The sequence below is a fragment of the Macaca fascicularis genome, chromosome 4, assembly GCF_037993035.2.
Source record: "Macaca fascicularis isolate 582-1 chromosome 4, T2T-MFA8v1.1".
NCBI lineage: Eukaryota > Metazoa > Chordata > Mammalia > Primates > Cercopithecidae > Macaca > Macaca fascicularis.
This window is the reverse complement of record NC_088378.1, coordinates 145,033,591-145,052,311: the sequence shown is the minus strand read 5'-3', so window position 1 is coordinate 145,052,311 and position 18,721 is coordinate 145,033,591. Positions and strand designations below refer to the sequence as shown.

The 18,721-nt window shown below is 39.9% G+C and overlaps 1 protein-coding gene across 39 annotated transcripts; it reads left to right on the top strand.

The window, feature by feature from the left end:
- The first annotated feature begins 562 nt into the window (after positions 1 to 562).
- Positions 563 to 18,116, top strand: LOC102127888 (uncharacterized). Of its 39 annotated transcripts, none has more exons than XM_074038664.1 (8): positions 563 to 628; positions 1,385 to 1,575; positions 3,407 to 3,708; positions 5,306 to 6,387; positions 7,249 to 7,366; positions 8,241 to 8,348; positions 16,101 to 16,220; positions 16,321 to 18,116. In XM_074038664.1, the coding sequence occupies exon 4, from the start codon at positions 5,372 to 5,374 to the stop codon at positions 6,179 to 6,181; it is 810 nt and encodes a 269-aa protein (XP_073894765.1). In that variant the 5' UTR covers positions 563 to 628; positions 1,385 to 1,575; positions 3,407 to 3,708; positions 5,306 to 5,371; the 3' UTR covers positions 6,182 to 6,387; positions 7,249 to 7,366; positions 8,241 to 8,348; positions 16,101 to 16,220; positions 16,321 to 18,116. The 39 variants fall into 39 exon arrangements, 22 of the variants coding, with proteins under 22 accessions (XP_073894765.1, XP_073894761.1, XP_073894757.1 ...); XM_074038660.1 differs by having other exon boundaries at positions 7,246 to 7,366; XM_074038656.1 differs by lacking the exon at positions 16,101 to 16,220 and adding an exon at positions 4,955 to 5,179.
- Positions 18,117 to 18,721: the final 605 nt, after the last annotated feature.

Below are 18,721 nucleotides of genomic sequence, written 5' to 3'. Positions count from 1 at the left end.
CAAACTTTGTGCCTCCACCTCTAATGTTTTGTTTTACGAATTACTCCTTTTATCAGCTTTATATTCAAGCCAGTATATTTACTGACTACAGTGTTTTGAGTTAAATTCTTTCATAAATAATTGAATAGCCGGAGAAATTTTGCAGTATCGCAGTCATGTTTTGAAAAGATTGCTCTTGGTTCTTGTCTCTAATCTTTGAGAAAGCACACAGGATATAGTGGTTGGCTTTCAGATCACTAATAAGACCAGATTTCTGTGGCCCCGTTTGTCGGTTTAAGGGATCCTGTAGGGCCCACACGAGATATTTCACCAGCTGTACTATCTTTAAATTCCAACATACACGGGTGGTCGTGCCCTGGATAAAACTCAGGAAGCAAAAACAACCTTCGGGAGAGGTGAGGTAGGAAGTCATAGCATTGCCGACGGTCCAGAGCAAATCGCTCCCGGTCTAGACCCCGCCCGTACCACAGCCTGGACAGGTTGAGGTTTCAACCCCTCTCTGGCAAACTCGGGCGCAGCCAGGCCCCGCCCAGAGATTTCCGGGGCACGCCCCGGAAGTGCTGAGAGGGACTTCCTCCCTGCGGCGAGGCCTCGGAGCTGGCTGCTGCGCACAGGCAGAGAAAGGCTGGTATGCATCTGGGTGCCGCTTGGGTGGGTGTTGCACAGCTGCAACCCCTCAGACCTCCTCTCTCCGCGCCTGCCTGGGTGGAATGTGAGCAGGAACCCCAGGAGAGGCAACCCCTCCTGGGACAGTGGGGATTGTATGCAAATGCAGTCTTCCAGGAAAGGGTTTTTCCTCGAGATTTAGTGCTGCAGGGGCCCAGAGTTGGGATACTTCCCTTTCAGTTACAACCCTGGTCTTTACTGCCGTCTTCAGAACTTCATTGAGTACCAACTACAAGTGTGCTTCTGGTACCAATTGGTATCACTGCCCACCAGATCTTCAGCTTTTTCAAACAAAAGGGGGAAATTGCAAAGAATTGGAAATAAGTGTTCGGTGCTCTAAATTCAGGAGAGGCTTGTTCTACCACTTAATTGTCCCCGTGACATTTCATTTTGAATGCAGAATTCGTTCTCTCTGTACTTCAGCTTGGCAGTAAATGGCTACCCTTCCCTTTAACAGTCACCTCCATCCACGCCAGGACCACCTTACAGCAGCCTTAATGCTGTTCTCTCATGAGCCCTTCCACTATCCCAACCAGTGCTCAAAGGCAATGGGAAAGATTCCCACTGCAGACCTGCTGCCCCAGCATGTGATCTGAGAGCCCTTTGCAAAATAGCTCCTTATTTAGCATTGCACTTCTTTCCCCCCAAAACCCTTAGTAGTGTAACACCTATGGCAATCTTTGCTTTTTCTTTGAGTAAAATAATTTTTCTTTTACAGAAGTGTTCTTGAAGACTCTTCAATTACAGGAAAAGACGCTTGACTGCATCTTTAGAGGAGTTGGTTTCGCTGGTTCCAAGGATTCTGTTAATGAGAAAACTCCACAGGCCAGCATTCTGTAAGCTGGCTCCAGCAGTCCAGTTGACAGTGGCTGAGGCCAGTTCCTGATCATCCTATCTGAGGAACACCAGGTCTGGGAGAGGGAGCAGTACTGACCAGGGGAGGGAGGGAGGATTTTCCTTGGGGAAGTGGCTAAGCTGGATGATTTCAAGGAATTGAGTGAATCCAGAGAGCAGGTGGGGAGAGATACTATCAAGTTATCTTAAAACTTTTGGTCCCTTAGGGATTCTTCCCTTTTTTCCCCTACTTTTTAAGCACGTAAGTCAGAAGCCAGACTAACTGTGATTTTGTCCAAGTCATTTTATCTTTCTGTGCCTATATGCCATCTGTCAATGGGGATAGTAGAAGTACCTGTCTAGAGTTGTTATGAGGATTACATGAACAGTACCTGCTACATAGGAAGTGCTATCCAGGTATTTGTTGTAATTATTTCTTACTCTCCTTACCTCCCTGGGATTAGCTTGTTCTGCTGATTTATTCATTTCTACAGCGATTCTTTCATAAACTCATGTGTTTATTTTTTTTCTGGTCCCAGCTCTTGGATACAGTCAGGAAGTAGGCAAGAAATGCCAGCTCTGGAAGCAGAGGGAGAATAAGATATTCTCTAGTGCCATCCAGGAATATGCCACTGAGGTGTCAATGACAGACTCTTCCCTCTACAGAAGAGTTGTGCTAAACTTGGCGTTTTGTGGTCTTCTGGGGATTCTGGAAGTAAGGGACCTGAGGAGACTTTAAAACAACTGCTATAGGATAGGATCAGGATAAGTGAGTTGTGAATGCTTAGCAGAGTCTGATTAAGTTCAGAGTGAGACTGGAGCAGGAGAGAATACAGCTCAGATCTGCCATTTCCACGTTTTTTTTTTATCGTTCAGGAGCTTCATTTTGGCTGCCAGTTTTCAGAAATAGAAATTGTAACTGTATTTCCATTTTTTTGTCTTTGACTTTACTTAAAGTGCTTTTGTTTGTTTGTTTTACCTCACAGGAGTTTTTATTCTATGTGGGTCAAGTTTATCAATCTTTTCATTAATGACCTCTGGATATCGTCTCATAGAGGGGGGCGTTTCTTTTTTGAGATGGAGTCTCGCTCTGTCACCCAGGCTGGAGTGCAGTGGTGCGATCTCTGCTCACTGCAACCTCCGCTTCCCGGGTTCAAGCAATTCTCCTGCCTCAGCCTCCTGAGTAGCTGGGATTACAGGCATGCACCACCACGCCCGGCTAATTTTTGTATTTTTAGTTGAGACGGGGTTTCACCCTGTTGGTCAGGCTGGTCTCAAACTCCTGACCTTGTGATCCACCCACCTTGGCCTCCCAAAGTTCTGGGATTACAGGCGTGAGCAACTGTGCCCGGCCAGGAGGAAGGCCTTTCTATTCTGAGGTTATAAAGGACTCACCTCATGTTTTCCTCTGGTACTTTTATGGTTTCATTTATAACATTTAAAACTGGTTTGTTTGGAATATATCCTGGTTTATAGAGTAAGGTAGAAATCTAATTTACCATCTTTCCAGATGGTTATCCAGTTCTCACCATGCATTTGAAGAGTTCACTTTTTTTTTTTTAACTTATTTGCTACCTTTATTGTATGCTAAATGTATGTGCCTATTTCTGAGCCTTCTGTACCATTTTCATGAGTACTACACACTTTAAGTATTAAGGCTTTGTAATATGTAAGTTCTTTAGGATAAGTACCCTTCTTTCTCAGTTTCCCCAGGTAGTCCTGCATGTTTAGTCTTCTAGGTGAACATTAAAGTCTTCTAAAAAGTTGATATTTTCATGGAAATAGTGTTGAATTTACAAATTAATTTGGAGATTACTCTCTGAGTACTAACCCCTGAGGAGCCATAAAGTGGCTTAATCTGGGAAGCAAGCCCTAGATTGAAATTTCATCTTGGCTGTTTTAACAGGTGCCTGACCTCGGAAAATTTATTTGCTTCTCAGTTTTTATATATATGCGAGAAGGACTTGAATGTCTGCCCTGTAGGATTAAATGAGATAAAAAGCATAAAATGCCTTCTTGGAGTAAGCGATCCTTTCTTCACACGGTCCATTCTGGCCAGCTCACAAACCACTGAGAGGGAAGCCTCCAGGATCCTAGAGTAGATGACCAGATGCCCAGGCGCACAATCTGTGGAAGTGAAAGTCAAGCTTTCTAGGCCAACAGCTGTCCTCAGTCGCTTGGTCAGATAGTCTAATCGCAGTTTTTCAGGTGAGTTCCCTCTTGACTTTCTTCTAGGGTTTTGCTTATGCCCTGGGGTGGACACCCTCGGAGGATGGGAGAAACTATGTACTGTGCCAGGTCGCCTCAGGCCTGCCTTTTCCCTCCATCCTTCCCCACCCCTCCCCTCTTCCACCCACTTTCTCACACTCCTCCTCTTTTCTCTTTCCTCCCTTTTCCTCCCTCTCCATCATCCTCCCTCTTATATTTCTTTCCCTTCACTACCCCATCTCCTGCCTGGCCCTTCTGCACTGGCAGAGTAGACCCTCAGAAACCCTGGGAGAGAGGATGGCTGGGGCAGGCTGATGTCTTGAGTCCTGTCCTTGGCTGTCTCTGAGGCTCTTAAAACTCCTAATTAGAGGAGTGACTCCGACTTGCTTTTCTGACAGGGCTAAATTTGCGAGAGTGGGGTGCAGGTATGGAGACCTTATTTTCTGTTGGTCTGGATCCTCAGTTCTGCTTTGTGTTGGTTTTTGTTGGTAATGTTGTTGTTTGTTTGTTTTGTAGAATATCATTCAATTGGGATTTAACTGTTTTTGTCATTATTATACTGAGGTTATACATTCTGGGGAGGAAGGCCACAAAGTTGAAGTGCCATTCTCATCATATCAAGGGTGCATACTGTTAACTTATAACTGTCGAGACATAAAACAATTTGTAAGGTGGAAAAAAGCAGAGAGGGGTAATTAGTGTAATTTGAGTTGGAAGCAAAAATTTTATCAAGTTTGGACACAAAATTAGGTTTGTTCCCAAGAAAGTAGCAGCCATCCATTTTCTTTGGAGAGGTGAAGGGTTTATTCTGTCACAATTCCAGCAGAGACAAAGCATCCCTGTTGCTGAGATACTGTTTATCATAGCAACAACAGCTGCAGAATTAGTAGTGGCATAGCAATGAACAGAGCTTTTTTCGTCCCCATGTCTCTCTTCCATCTCAAGTAGTATGGACTCCTGTGGGTGGTAAAACATACCTGTTAATGGTGTTATTGTCATTTTTCCAAACTTCTTATCAGTTGAATTTGTTTCTATTGCCATTTCTATTCCCATACTCCTTCATCTGCTCTATCTGCAAATCTCTTGAGTTTCTGTCTTGTTTTCCAATTTAATTAAATATGATTCGCCTTTAAAAGTAGGAACTATATATTATTTTTATATTTATTTATATTCCAGATTGTATGTGTATGTTTTAGATGCCTTTATAGAGGATATTTTATTTATGCATATATATTTTTTGAGACAGGGTCTTGCTCTGTTGCCCAGGTTGGAGTGTAGTGGCGTGATCACAGCACACTGCAGCCTCAATCTCCCAGACTCAAGTGATCCTTCTGCCTTTGCTTCCCAAGTAGCTGAGATGATAGGCATGTGCCATGAAGATATATTTAAATAGCCGTTTGAGTCAGATATTCATTCCAGCAGTTCTTTGATGTTACTGAGACATGATACAGGCTGAATGAAAACATTTTATGTGAGTGCCATATGATTGGCGTGTCCTGGGATTACTGAACGTGTTTGAGAGCTCTAGTCTATATCATATTATATTGCTTTCGCAACAGGAATAAAGCACATTTCAAAGGTCTCTTTATTATTTTAGGATTCAAGGCCAGAGGTGTGAACAAGGTGTCAACTCTGAAGGGCTGAAGGGAAGGTTTTTCTAAGGATGGACCCACACCAGAAGGTCCCTAGCATATATAATGGGGATACTTTACAGACTCCTGAGTATGAAAAAGTCTCTCAGTATGAGGACCAGTTAGAAAGGCATGAGGGTAGGCGCATGGAAGAAAGACGGTATAAATGCAATGATTGTGGAAAGAAGTTTGCCCAGAGCTCAGGCCTTGTTCGACATCAGAGAATCCACACTGGAGAGAAACCCTATGAGTGTGATCACTGTGGAAAAGCCTTTAGCGTGCGCTCAACCCTTACTGTGCATGAAAGAATCCACACTGGTGAGAAACCTTATACTTGTAATGAGTGTAAGAAAGCCTTCAGTGTAAGGGCACACCTGATTATACATCAGAGAATCCACAATGGAGAGAAACCCTATGAATGTAATGAGTGTGGCAAAGCATTTAGTGTGAGCTCAGACCTTATCAAACACCAGAGAATCCATACTGGTGAGAAACCTTATGAGTGTGATGAGTGTGGAAAAGCTTTCAGTGTGAGCTCAGCCCTCATCAAGCATCAGAGAATCCATACAGGAGAAAAGCCGTATGAGTGTAAGGAATGTGGGAAGACCTTCTATGTGAACTCAGCACTTATTAATCACCAGAGGATTCACTCTGGAGAAAAGCCCTATGAGTGTGGAGAGTGTGGAAAAGCGTTCAGCCAGATCTCAACCCTTATTCATCACCAGAGAATCCATACTGGAGAGAAACCATATGAGTGTGAAGAGTGTGGGAAAGCTTTCCGTGGGAGTTCTAATCTTACTAAACACCAGAAAATACATGCCAAAGGAAAGTGTCATCAGTGATTTATGTGGCAAATATATTCCAAAGGGCTTTTGTTACATCAGAAGATACCATCGAAAGAAGAGTATGGTTAAAGTTAATCCCTTAATTGACACTTCATCCTTGAAATACTGAAGTGAGAAATCACTGAAAAGTAACTCCATCAGCATTGTTTCTAAGGCTCTAAAATCACATCTACTTCTGAGAATGTAATTTTGCAACTCATAAGGTAAAGCCATTTAAAAACCATATAGTATATAATGTAGTTTATGTTGGCTTAGAGCAAACTAGCAATTCAAACATTTTCCTCTTATGAGCAAGCCTTTTGTTGTTGTTTTGTTGCTGTTGGTGTTATAGATAAAACATTAGATTTTGACATTGGAAGCAATTGGTGAGAGAGGAAGGACATATCCTTAGTTGAATCTGGAAAATACCAACCCATTTATCTTTCTTTGCCTTTGATGTACCACTGTGCTCTTAGGATGATTAGATGTGTTTGTGACTTCTTGGCAGAAGGTAGAGCATCTTTTTAGGTAGGAAACCCAACAGATAATTTTTCAGGGAGATTCTTGCATAGTCAAAAAGCCTTAAACCTTTTTTGACTTACTGACTCAATAAGCTTTTGAGTTTGACTGAGGTTCCTCAACCAACGCAAACAAAACAAAGACAAAAACTTCCCGAGGAGATTTAAGTATTTCTGACTTCTGACCCTTGCTCATAGCTGATCATAGCTCACTGCTGTGTGTGGTGTCGTATATGCAAAGGCTCAGAGGTATAATAATGGGACATTTGGGGAATTTTTCGAGGTTGGTGTTGGTTTTAGGATGACTATGTGAAGCTTGATACCTAATGTCAACCAAGAATACTCAGATTTGAGAGGTGAGTTTGATTTTGAAAATGTTTTTGCTTTGTCTATGGGAATCGCACTAGAGCTGTCCACCAGACCGTGATCTCACTTCCTAACCCTAATCTCCAAAGCCTGTATTTGCACATGTGAAACTCAGGAGAGAAATCTGGACTTTAAAATTACTTTGTTACTATTTTTCTTTCCTTTTTTTTTTTTTTTTTTTTTTTTTCCCTTTTGAAGCAGGATCTTGCTGTATCATCCAGGCTGGAGTACAGTAGTGTGATCCCACCTCACTGCCGCTTCAGCTTCCTGGGCTCAAGTGATCCTCCCATCTCAGCCTCCCAAATAGCTGGTTCTACAGGTTTGCACCACCATGCCTGCTAATTTCTTATTTTTTGGAGAGACAAGGTCTTACTATGTTACCCAGGTTGGTCTCCACTTCCCCTGCTCAAGCGATCCTCCCGCCTTACCCTACCTAAGTGCTGGAATTACAGGCATAAGCCACCGGGTTAGGCTGTTTTTCTATTTTAACAGTGATTTCTCCCTCATGAGTAATAGTCCTGAAATTTTTTATTCCTGAAATTTAATTAATGTGAGGTTCAAGATGAATATGCCAAATTGATAGAAATTACAAATAGCTTTAGTGGTTCACATTTGGAAGAGATTATAGAGAACGCTCTCTGGGAAGGTGAAATGTTGTTCACTTCTCAGAAAGAGGCTCTGTGTTGCAAAGGGATGCACAGTTTCCATGAATTATCCTAATCAGCACTTCAGGCAAGTCAGCTGTAAAACACACTGGACCTCATGAAGCTCTGAGCCAACTTGTGACCAGAAGGCACTAAGGTCAGAGATGCATGTGGAAAAGCACATGATGAAGCCTCTGGTATTGGAGTAGTGCCTACAGCCCTGCCCAAGGCCTGGATATGGGGATTGAAGGCAAAGAAGATCATGGTTCTGGAGCTCACATTGAGGAAATGGACCTTACTCAGGGAATTGGGCACATTAGAGAAGTTAAAACACATACTGTACTTATAGCAGAAGTGAAGGGCTTCAAGAAGTTCTCTTTGCATTGCTGACTTCATGTGTGAATTCTTTTGCCCTGCTTCTTCCTGTCTTTGACAATTGAAGGAGACTAGGTTTTCCTTTGTTTGACCTGTCACCCCATTTCTGTGCTGTTATCTTCAATGTTTTTAATGTTTATCTTTCTAACCCCAGCTATCTTGGTTTGTTTCTAGAATGGAAGTTTACAGACAGTCATCTGGGTGGAGGACACCCTTTTGGAATCAGCACTGAATGTGATGCCATATCCCACTCCAAACCAGCACAACTATAAATATTAAGCAGTGAGTGGTATTCTGAAGACTTTGAAGGAGGAGCTATTTCTGAAAATAAATTTATTTTGTTGAAGAATTTAACCATTAAGCAGTCAGGATATGTGTACTGTGGTTATTCCTTTTGAGCTCAAAGTAAGGTACTAGTGATTATTTGTTTTAGGTTGGGTCTTGTGCCAGGTGCTAGGAATACAAAAATAAGTGAAAAAAAGCACCCTAATCTCAGGGGACTCGCAGGCTATTTGGTGACAGGGAGAAGAGAGTAGATAGAAAACAACGAATACTGTGATAAAGCCACTGGATTTGTAGAGTACTTTGCACTGAAGAAAGTTTAACAATGACTCACGAAAACAATTGGAAAGGCTTTGGAGGAGGACGAAAGTTTGGAGGAAAAAAAATGAGTTCTTGAGCCATATGATAAAGAGGAATGAGGGAAGGTACAGTGAGAATAGCATGTGAAAAAGCACAATGCATCTGGGGGTAAAGAAGGAAGTTTTCATGGACCTTGATTATATTTCAAGGATCATAGAATATGCATATGAAAGTAGTATATTATGACCAGACCATGACATTCTTTGTTCTGCTAAGAAGTGTGAAGCATATTCTTTAGACCAGTGTTTCTTCAAACATTTTGTGCAGTAAAAAACCCATTTTATGTTGTAACTCAGTGTACCATTTTTGGGAGAGACCATCCTCCTTGGGCCTTGCACTCCTACATGTCTTGTTGGGTGTGCCAACATTGCAAGGGCATAGCAGCTCTTACTCAGGCCACTTTTTATTGTCATGCAGCTAGTAACCTTGAAAGATGAGGTGACATCTCTTGGACTAAGAGTAGGTTAGCTTCCTTGCTTACTTATTACTGTCTGGTATTCTTTTGGAAAGTTCTGTTCAATTTTTTTACATGTTTATAGGAATTATTTACATATTCTGGATATGAGCTCTTTTCATAGAGGATGCAAATATTATCTCCATCTTTATAGCTTACCTTTTATTCTCTTAATGGTGTCTTTTGATGAAGATAAGTTTTTAATTTTAATATAGTCAAATTTATCAGTCTTTTTCTTTCGTGTGTGTCTTGTGTCTTTTGTATAATTCTTTCTCTCCCTTAAGATCAAGAAGATAATCTCGACCATTCTAAAAAGTTTTCTAATTTGCTTTCTCATTTGTATCTGTAATCCATTTGAAATTTATTTTTCTGCCTGAGTGAGGTAAAGTCTAATTTCATTCTTTTCCCATATGGATATTCTTTTCATCCTTCATCACTTATGGGAATGCCTGTTATTTCCCACTGTTCTACAGTGCCAATTTGTCATTAATTAATTTTCCAAAAATGCATGGATCTGTTTCTAGTTTCTCTGTTACGTTCCATTGCTTTATTTGGCTCTCCCTGCATCAATATGAGATTTTCCTAATTATTGTAGCTTTACATTGTTCTGGTATCCAGTGGAGCAAATCATCCTACTTGAAGAGTCAGACTCCGTGCCAAATTTTATGTGTCATTTTTCAGGCCCAACCATAGGCAGTTACAAAGTCCGTACACCTCATGAAGGAAAGCTACGCTTCCCATGCCAGACTTGGGGCACAGCCAATGCATTGCAGTCTCTGAAGAAAGTTGCAGTCAAGGACCCAGACCCCCAGCCCAGCCATGCTGTTAGGCATATCTGCATACCAAGCACCTCTATTTGGAGGTCTGTTTATTGGTGGCCTCCTCTAAACAATTCTGAGACCTTTTTACTGGGATCAGGAACCTTGATGCCACTTGTCTTCACTTTCAGTATTTAGTACTTTTCCAGTCCTAGCAATTTTCACTCTTTCTCCTACCAGCCCTTAAGCCCATAAAATGGATGGAGCCTTTTATTCAGGTTTGTCTTAGTAGTGAGATGATCCCCATACTTGGCTGATTCTTTTGACGCTTGCTTGACTCTGTTCCATGGGTAAGAATGTAACACTGCAGGAGCCAGCACTTTTTCCTGCTGAGCCTCTTGCTAATGCTACTGCTGATCGAAGGCTTGACTGATACCTTATCGTTTTGGCATGTTTTAACTGACCACCACAACACCTGACAGCTCAGTTCTTTCTGCATCAGCTTAGTTCTTAACACCACCTTCTTCTCCTGCTTCATAAGTGTCTTGGCTGTTCCTGGTTCTTTGCATTTACATATAAATTTTAGAATCAGCTGTCAAATTTGACCCACTCCCTTCTAAAAAATTATTGGGATTTTGATTGAGAGTGTATTGAATCTATAGATTAATGGGGAGAATCAACATTCTTGCATGAATTTTCTAATTCATGAACATGGTATAGCATTCCATTTCTTTAGGGTCTTAATTTTTCCCAATAATATTTTATGGTTTTCTGTGTTGGTCTTAATGATCTGTATTAGATTTATCTCTAGACATTTGACATTGCTTCCATGTAATTGTTAGTAGTGTCATTTTTTAAAATTTACTTTCTGTTTACAGAGACTTAGCATTGATTTTTATATATTGACTTTGTAGCCAGCATTCTAACAACATATAGATATTTTTGGTCTTTACATATACCATTTGCAAATAATGACAGTTGTATTTCTTCCTTTCAAATTTTTATACTTTTTTTCCCCCTTATTACATTAGTATGACCTCTACTACCATGATAAAAAGAAGTGGTAATAGTTGGCATCGTTGTCTGGAAGGCCTGCTGTGACCTCACCTGTAGATTCCTTTCTCCAGTGACTCATCTTGAGATTACCCTTCTCTCATACCTCCAACATTTTTGAAACTTGGATATTCCAAGCCTTTGCTAACCATTCACTTCTTTGGATACACTCAGCAGAAGAGAAATAGAAGACTGCCAACCTCTTAGACTCAAACAAAATCATTTTCCCATTTGTTACCCTCAGAAATTGGCTCTTCCCGTCCACAGGTTCCACATCCATGGATTCAACCGTGTATTGTCAGTAGTCAGAAATAATAATAATTAAATAAATAAATAGTTATCTTGATCCTGATCTTCACAACCTGCCTTGCCTAAAAATTTAACATTTTTCACACTACCTGTATGCGAGCTAACCAGCACTAGCTGAGAAGGGTTTCACATTTTTTTGACTCTGTTTAACCTGCACAAAAACAAGACTTTAGAACAAGTCTTACTTGGTGGTTGCACAGTTCATTAAAATATTTTAGGTTGAGCTCCACTGGTAGCTGATTTCTAAAATAATAGAACATTTTAAAAATATAGTATAGCAACTATTTACATAGCATTTTCATTAAATTAGGTATGATCAGTAACCTTGAGATGATTTAAAAGTATATAGGAGGATGTGTGTAGTTATATGTAAATACCATGTTATTTTATATAAGGGACTTGTGCATGCTGAGGTGTCCTGGAACCAGTCCCCAACAGATACCGAGGAACGACTATATACAGTCAGTTCACATTACTTGCCGTTAGTTGGGTCCTATAATGTTACCACAAACACTGAATTAATGAGTACTGAACTGTTGTTCCTAGAGTTAATGGGGGGTTAAATTCCTGTGAGCCTGTACTCATAATATTTTCATCAATCCATATATCATTTGCATTGTAAACATTTGTTCGCCAACATGCTTGTGAAATAAACCAGTCCCATCAGGGTTTGAAAGCAGCTCTTCCTTGGCTGAGCAGGTAGGTGGCTTACACCTGTAATTCTAGCACATTGGGAGGACAGGGCAGGAGGATCACAAGCCCAGAAGTTTGAGACCACCCTAGGCAACATAACAAGACCCTGTCTCTCTAAAAATAAAAAATAAAAATAAATAAGGAAAGCAGCTCTTCCACATAACCCTTTTCTGTATAATACTACACAGGTGTTTAAAAAATATTCCATAGCCTTCTAATCTTTAGAACCTGTCTTGCCTGAAACTTTAACATTTTCCACACACACACTTTTAACATTTTCCACAGTATGGGAGACAGCCAGCACTAACTAAGATGGGTGTCACATGTTCTTGGTTTTTTTCTTTAATTAGTTGTCATCTCATGAATTCTCAATTTTTTTTTCTTTTTTTTTGAGATGGAGTTTCACTCTTGTTGCCCAGGCTAGAGTGCAATGGCGCAATATTGGCTCACCGCAACCTCCGCCTCCCTGGTTCAAGTGATTCTCCTGCCTCAACCTCCTGAGTAGCTGGGATTACAGGCATGCGCCACCATGCCTGGCTTTTTCTTAGCTTCATCCCACACTGTAGCTGTGGCTTTTTAGCACTTTCCCTAGTGACCTCATGTACAGACGACCAAATTTTCTCTTCCTTTTTCTGGATGTACTGAATTGTTGAATCATTAACATTGTATTTATAGCCAATAGCACTATCACTCATGCATGAATGAAGCTTATCTAACACACCTATTTTCTCTGTAAGGCACATAACAGTCTTGTTGCACTTAGGAACACTAGACAGCACTTCACCACTATATTTGGGTAGCATTTTAAACAAAAATTACCCCCAAAACGGGGCACTAGTTATGCCCCAAAAGGAAACTTGTTGATAAGAGCTAAAACGAAGGCAGAGTGTCCCCTTGTTTGAACTTTTCAGATGGTATTATTTTCATAGGGTTGCCATAGTAGATTACCACAAACTTGGTGGCATGAAACAACAGAAATTTATTTTCACACTGCTCTGGAGGCCAAAAGTCCAAATTAAGTTGTTGGCAGGGCTGCACTCCATCTGAAAGCTCTAGGGTACTTCCTGGCCTCTTCCAGATTCTAGGAATCCTAGGCTTGTAGCCACATCACTCAAATCTCAGCCTTTGTATTCACACAGCTTTTGTCTACTCTCTGTCTTCTCCTTTCCTATCTCATACAGGGATCCTTGTCACTGGATTTAGGGCCCACCTGGATATTCCAGGCTGATCTTTTCTTGAGATCATAAACTTAGTAATTATCTGCCAAGACCCTTTTTTCAAATAAGGTCACATTCACAGATTCCAGGGGTTAGGACATAGACATAACTTTTTGGGGGCCACCACTCAACCTACTGCAGATGATAAATTTTTCTCTTCTCAGAAATAATAGATTAATGCACTTGAGCACTGAAGTTGAAGTTTTCTGGCAATTAGCAAAAGGGAAAATAGGTTGTTTTATATTGTTTTTTATTTGCCTAACAAAAGAAAGCAACTCTCTTTGACTGCAGAGATGAACTTTTTCCTGGAACTAAATTCAAATAAACATATTGCTTGAATCCCTGTGTAAAATATATTAAATAATAGATATTGTCTTCAACTATAGTTTTAAAAAGAAAAAATGGGTCATAGTGAACCCTAAAACAATCCCACAAAATCTTGTGTTAACTTCTATTAAATTACAACACACCTACAATATACAAATCATAAGCATACAATTTTATCACTTAAACTAAGTGAACACACTTGTGTAGCCCACACCCAGGTCAAGAAATAATATTTTCAGCCTTCCAAAAGCCTTTATCCCCATGATTCCTTGTAACACCATGATGAATTATGCCTGTTTTTGAACTTTGTGTATACCACGTAACTCCTTTGTGGCTGACTTGTTTCTTTTGACATTGTGAGATGGATCCAAGCTATTGAATATAGTTTTAGTTCATTCTCCCATGAAATTTCTAACTTAGTGAAGCATTTCTACATGATGCTAAGAGTATGTTCAGGGATTTGCTTTATATAATCTTGATTTTGATAATCAAAAGGGTTCGACTTCAAGAATCTAAATGGATGGAAAGTTAAATGATTATCAAGTAGTGTCTCTCAGATTTCACATACATTAAGCAAGTATTGGCTTAAGATTCATGATTGAATTCTGTGACAAGTATCTGTGATCACATATTCTTTATAGCTACCTCAGATTCTTTTTGTGATGGTTTAGGAGATGGATGTGTGAATAGATAGCTGAATTTTATTCTTGCCCAGCTATAAAGCCAACCCACTTCAGCATGAGCATGAGTAGTAGACGAATTTCTAAGTAAAGACAATTTGTTCCTCATGAAAAAACTCTGAATCTTCTGCATCACAGTTTGGGTGCTTAGTTGGGATTCCAAACTTCTTTATCAAAAAGTAGGAAAGCTTCAACCTGGAAGATGTTTAGAACAAGTTGCACAGTTCATTAAAACATTTTAGGTTGAGCTCTATTGATGTCTGATTTCTAAACAAACATATTTGCATTTCTGTAACTACTTCCAATCTTCCCCTTCTTTCACCTCCCATAGCACATTGTTTCTTTCTTAGAACATTCATCTTCTCTTTTGCTTTGTTTGTTTTTTTGTTTTGAGCCAGTTTCTCACTCTGTTGCTTAGCCTGGGATGCAGTGGCACAATGTCAACTCAAGGCAACTTCCAATTCCCAGTTTCAAGCGATTCTCATGCCTCAGCCTCCTCAGTAGCTGGGACTATAGGCATACGCCACCTTGCCCGGCTCATTTTTGTAGTTTCAGTAGAGATGGAGTTTCACCATGTTGCCCGGGCTGGTCTCAAACTCCTGAGCTCAGCTAATCCACCTGCCATGGTCTGCCAAAGTGCTAGGATTACAGACGTGAACCACCGCACCCAGCCCTATTTTACTTTGTATGTGTCTCTCTTGTCCTGCTCCTTTGATTGTGAGTTTTTTGACTGCAGGGATTATTATTATTCTTTATGGATTCTTTGCAGCCCTTGGTATGGCTTGAGATTGTACAAGTCATCTTGGGCTAATTAGGATCAATTAGCTTTTTGTCATGTAACCAACAACCTCCCAAATCTCAGTGGCTTGCAGTAACAAAGGTTTATTCTTACTGCATATCAGTTATGGGTCAGTTGCAGCTGTGCAATACATTCTCTCTGTTCTAGGATCCAGGCTAGAGGAGCAGTCCTACCTTGAATGTGCTGCTCTTACAGCAATAGAAAAAACAGTTGTAGGACTATGTGATGGATTTAAATTAGCTACTCTGGAGGAGCATATGTCACTTCCACTTCATTAGCTAAAACAACTCAAATTACCAAGCCTAGTATCTGTGGGGTGGGGAAAATAATCCTTACAAAGAATTCAGTGTGTAATAACAATAATCTATTATTGAGATAGCGTATCTACCCTGATAGCCAATATTTATGGTATGCTTTCTATACCAGGGCTTTTCCTGAATGCCTATATATATATTTTTTTTTTCTCAATGAATAACAATGCTATGAGACAGATACTTCTGTATTCCCATTTTACAGCTGAAGAAGTTGAAGAACAGAGACATTGAATAACCTGTCCATTAGGAAACGGTAGAGCCAGGAATTGAAACCAGAAGTCTGACTTCACAATCTTTTCTCTTAACCACAGTGCTGTATTATGAGAGTTTTAATCTGAAGGTTTATGTCTATGTACCATGTTGGGCTTTAAAGAGTCATGAGGTGTGCTAGTAAAAACTCTAATAAAAGTGAGATTGAGATTCAGGAGCCCTTGGTCTCATCCAGTCATTACCTCTGAGTAACCGTATTACCTAGGCTCATGCCCCATACCTGGGCCTCAATTTCTGTATCCTTAAAAATGAGGTAAACAGACCAGATATTCTCTGATACCCCGTCAGCTTTGAATTTCTTATCCTTTCTCCAAGTACATAGTAAAATACTTTATTGATGTTGATATGATGACCTCTTTCATCCTCTGCTTTCTATGTTATTATCTTCATAGTAGATCTTGTATCAGTATTGAATCTCCCCAATCCTCTTACTTCTATTTTACTTCTCCTGTTTTGCTTTAACGATACTACTACTACTACTACTACTGTCTACCATTTATTGAGACCTCCTGTTTCAGAACAGGAAAATAAACCCAAAGAAAGCTGAAGGCAGAAAGTACTAAAGATAAGAGCAGAAATCAATGAAAAAGCAAACATATCCTTACTTAGAGCCTTCATATATAAAGAGTGTGTTTTAGGTAGGTTCTCTCTGTAGGCTACTCATATATGTTACATTAGAATTCCCCTTTCTGTCTCCAGGAAAAAGGTGCTAATTGCATAATCAACCTGTTCTTTCAGATGGTGACTCCTGGCCTTAAACAGGAGTCTGTTTCAAAGCAAGACTTTTCCAGAGGAAGTCCAACACAGAGTGATGCCCAGGGGACTAAATAGAAACATTTATTAGGGACCCAACACTGAAGAAGTTCATGGGCTTCTGAATAGTTTTCCCAAGTGAGGGGAGATCCCCTTTGAAGAAGCACAACAGACATTGCCTAAAGCTAAGGAGAGTATCACTGATAAAGGAACCTGAGACACCTGGGAGAATTTGCTCTGAAATTCAGTCCTGCCAATGCTCTGAGAGTGGGAAACCCTCCTTTCAGTTTGCGCATGATTTTCAACCTCAGCAACTGTAATAAAACAAGCAGGCTCTCAATGTAAAGTTAGTGGGAAAGTCATTTTTCTGAAAATATCCCTCCCTATTTAAAAAAGCCTTAATACACCAGCAGCCCTGACTTGAACACCAGCATGTCCAAACTGGAGGAAAGCCCTATGTTTATCTTCAACATGGAAAGACCTTCAGTGTAAACCCAAGTTCCATGAAACAACAGAGAAGCCATCCTGGAGAGGGTTTGCATGAGAGTAAAGAATGTGGCAAAATCTTAAGACACTGGATCTTGTCAGTGTCTTGTCAGACATCAGAGAGCTCTTATGGATATCTTCAGTGTGGAAGGCCTTCTGTGTGAGCTCAGTATTATTGAACATAAGTAAATTCATTTTGGACAAGAGCCTTATCTATATTCGTGGGTGTAGCAAAGCCTCAAAGTGCTGTGACAGCCTTATTAAACATCAGAGAATCTGCACTGCAGAAAAACCCTATTGGTCTGAAGAAGATAGTAAAAGGTTCATTGTGGTTCAGCTCTGGTCACCCACCAGAGAATCCACACTGGAGAGCAGCACCGTTATGAATGTAGTGTATGAGGGAAGGCCTTTATTTGGAAGCTAGCACTTTTCAATCATCAGAATGCCCATGCTGAAGTGAAAATTTATAAATGTAAAAATGTAAAAAAGCTCAATCGTATACATCAGAAAATCCACACTGGAACAAAACTGTATGCATATGACCATAGGGAAGCTAACAGTGTTAGCTCATTGCTTAAAGGGCATCAAGATTCCCATAGAGGGAAAAGCTCTTTGTAAATTATGTGGGAAAACCTTCAGTCAAAGTTCAGATCTTATCCAGCATCAGAGTCCACACTAGATGGAAGCTTTGTGACTTGGACAAATGTAAGAAAACATTTTGATGAACTCATCCTTTACTAAGCAACAAAGGATACACAACAAAAATGGACCTCAATAATCAAATATGTGGTAGAGAGATAGTAATTTTTCAACATCATCTGTCATGATTAAGGAAAAGACCATTAAATAGAAGTGGTGACAGTAAAAAAAAAATAGACCAAATGCATATTATCACTTTGACATTATTTTATGGAATTAAAGACAATTGTTATTAGAAGAAGATTGGCATGTCACTTCATGGGCAGAGTTGAGGAATTAATCTGTGACCAGTCTCTATGGATATTTAACTGTCTTTGATACTATTAACTTTTTATTTTCTGTAGTAGAGGTAGAGAGTAGAGGGTAAGTCTTTATAACTAATCACGTAACTATAACCTGGATAATCCAAACATTATTGACTATATTGTTGTTTGTTTGGAATTCATAATGCTCACTAAAATTTTTCTAAGAATGATTTTGACATTTATTCCTGGGACCCAATAAGTGTATCACTTCTTCCAGACTTACTCCCTTTTATTTTTTATGATGTTAGTCTCAGAAATGCTGCAAATAAAGATGTGTGTTTTGGCAAATCATTTCCCAAAATTTCCTATTCCTTTGTTTAAAAAAAAGGCGTAGAAATGTGCATAGACTGTGTGAACCTGCAGTATGATGAACAACAGACCTTACTGCCTTGTTCATCTTTGTGTCTCTAATATACAGAATAATGACTGATACAGAAAAGGCCCTCAAAACATGCTTGTTGAATGACTACTCCAAGGGTTCTGTTTATGGGTTGGTCTCATTCCAGCCTACAGAGGGGCCACTAATTATGTTTGCCATAGGATTCTACCCTCTTCCCAGACCTGATCAATGAATAACTTCGGGTACTCAGTGTGGACTGATTATGAACTCACTTCGTGGCGCATCATAATCATTGGTCTGTGTGAGGCCTTGCTTTCATTCTTACACACTTTTTCTCCTTTACTTTCATCCCAGTCGTGTTTCTCCCATCCTTAAATATTTGATTTACAAAACTGGTCCTGTGTTAATATGTCTCATTTTATGCCATTCTGCTTTTTGAGGTTTATTCATGTCAATATATGAAAGTCTAGTTCACCCCCTTAACTGCTGTGCAATGCTTAGTCATTGATTCGTTCCTCTAATGAAGGTTATTTTAAACAACTCTTTATAATAAACA

Excerpts from the sequence above, each read along its gene's own strand:
- LOC102127888 (XM_074038671.1), top strand. The coding sequence starts at position 5,372 with ATGGACCCACACCAGAAGGTCCCTAGCATATATAATGGGGATACTTTA.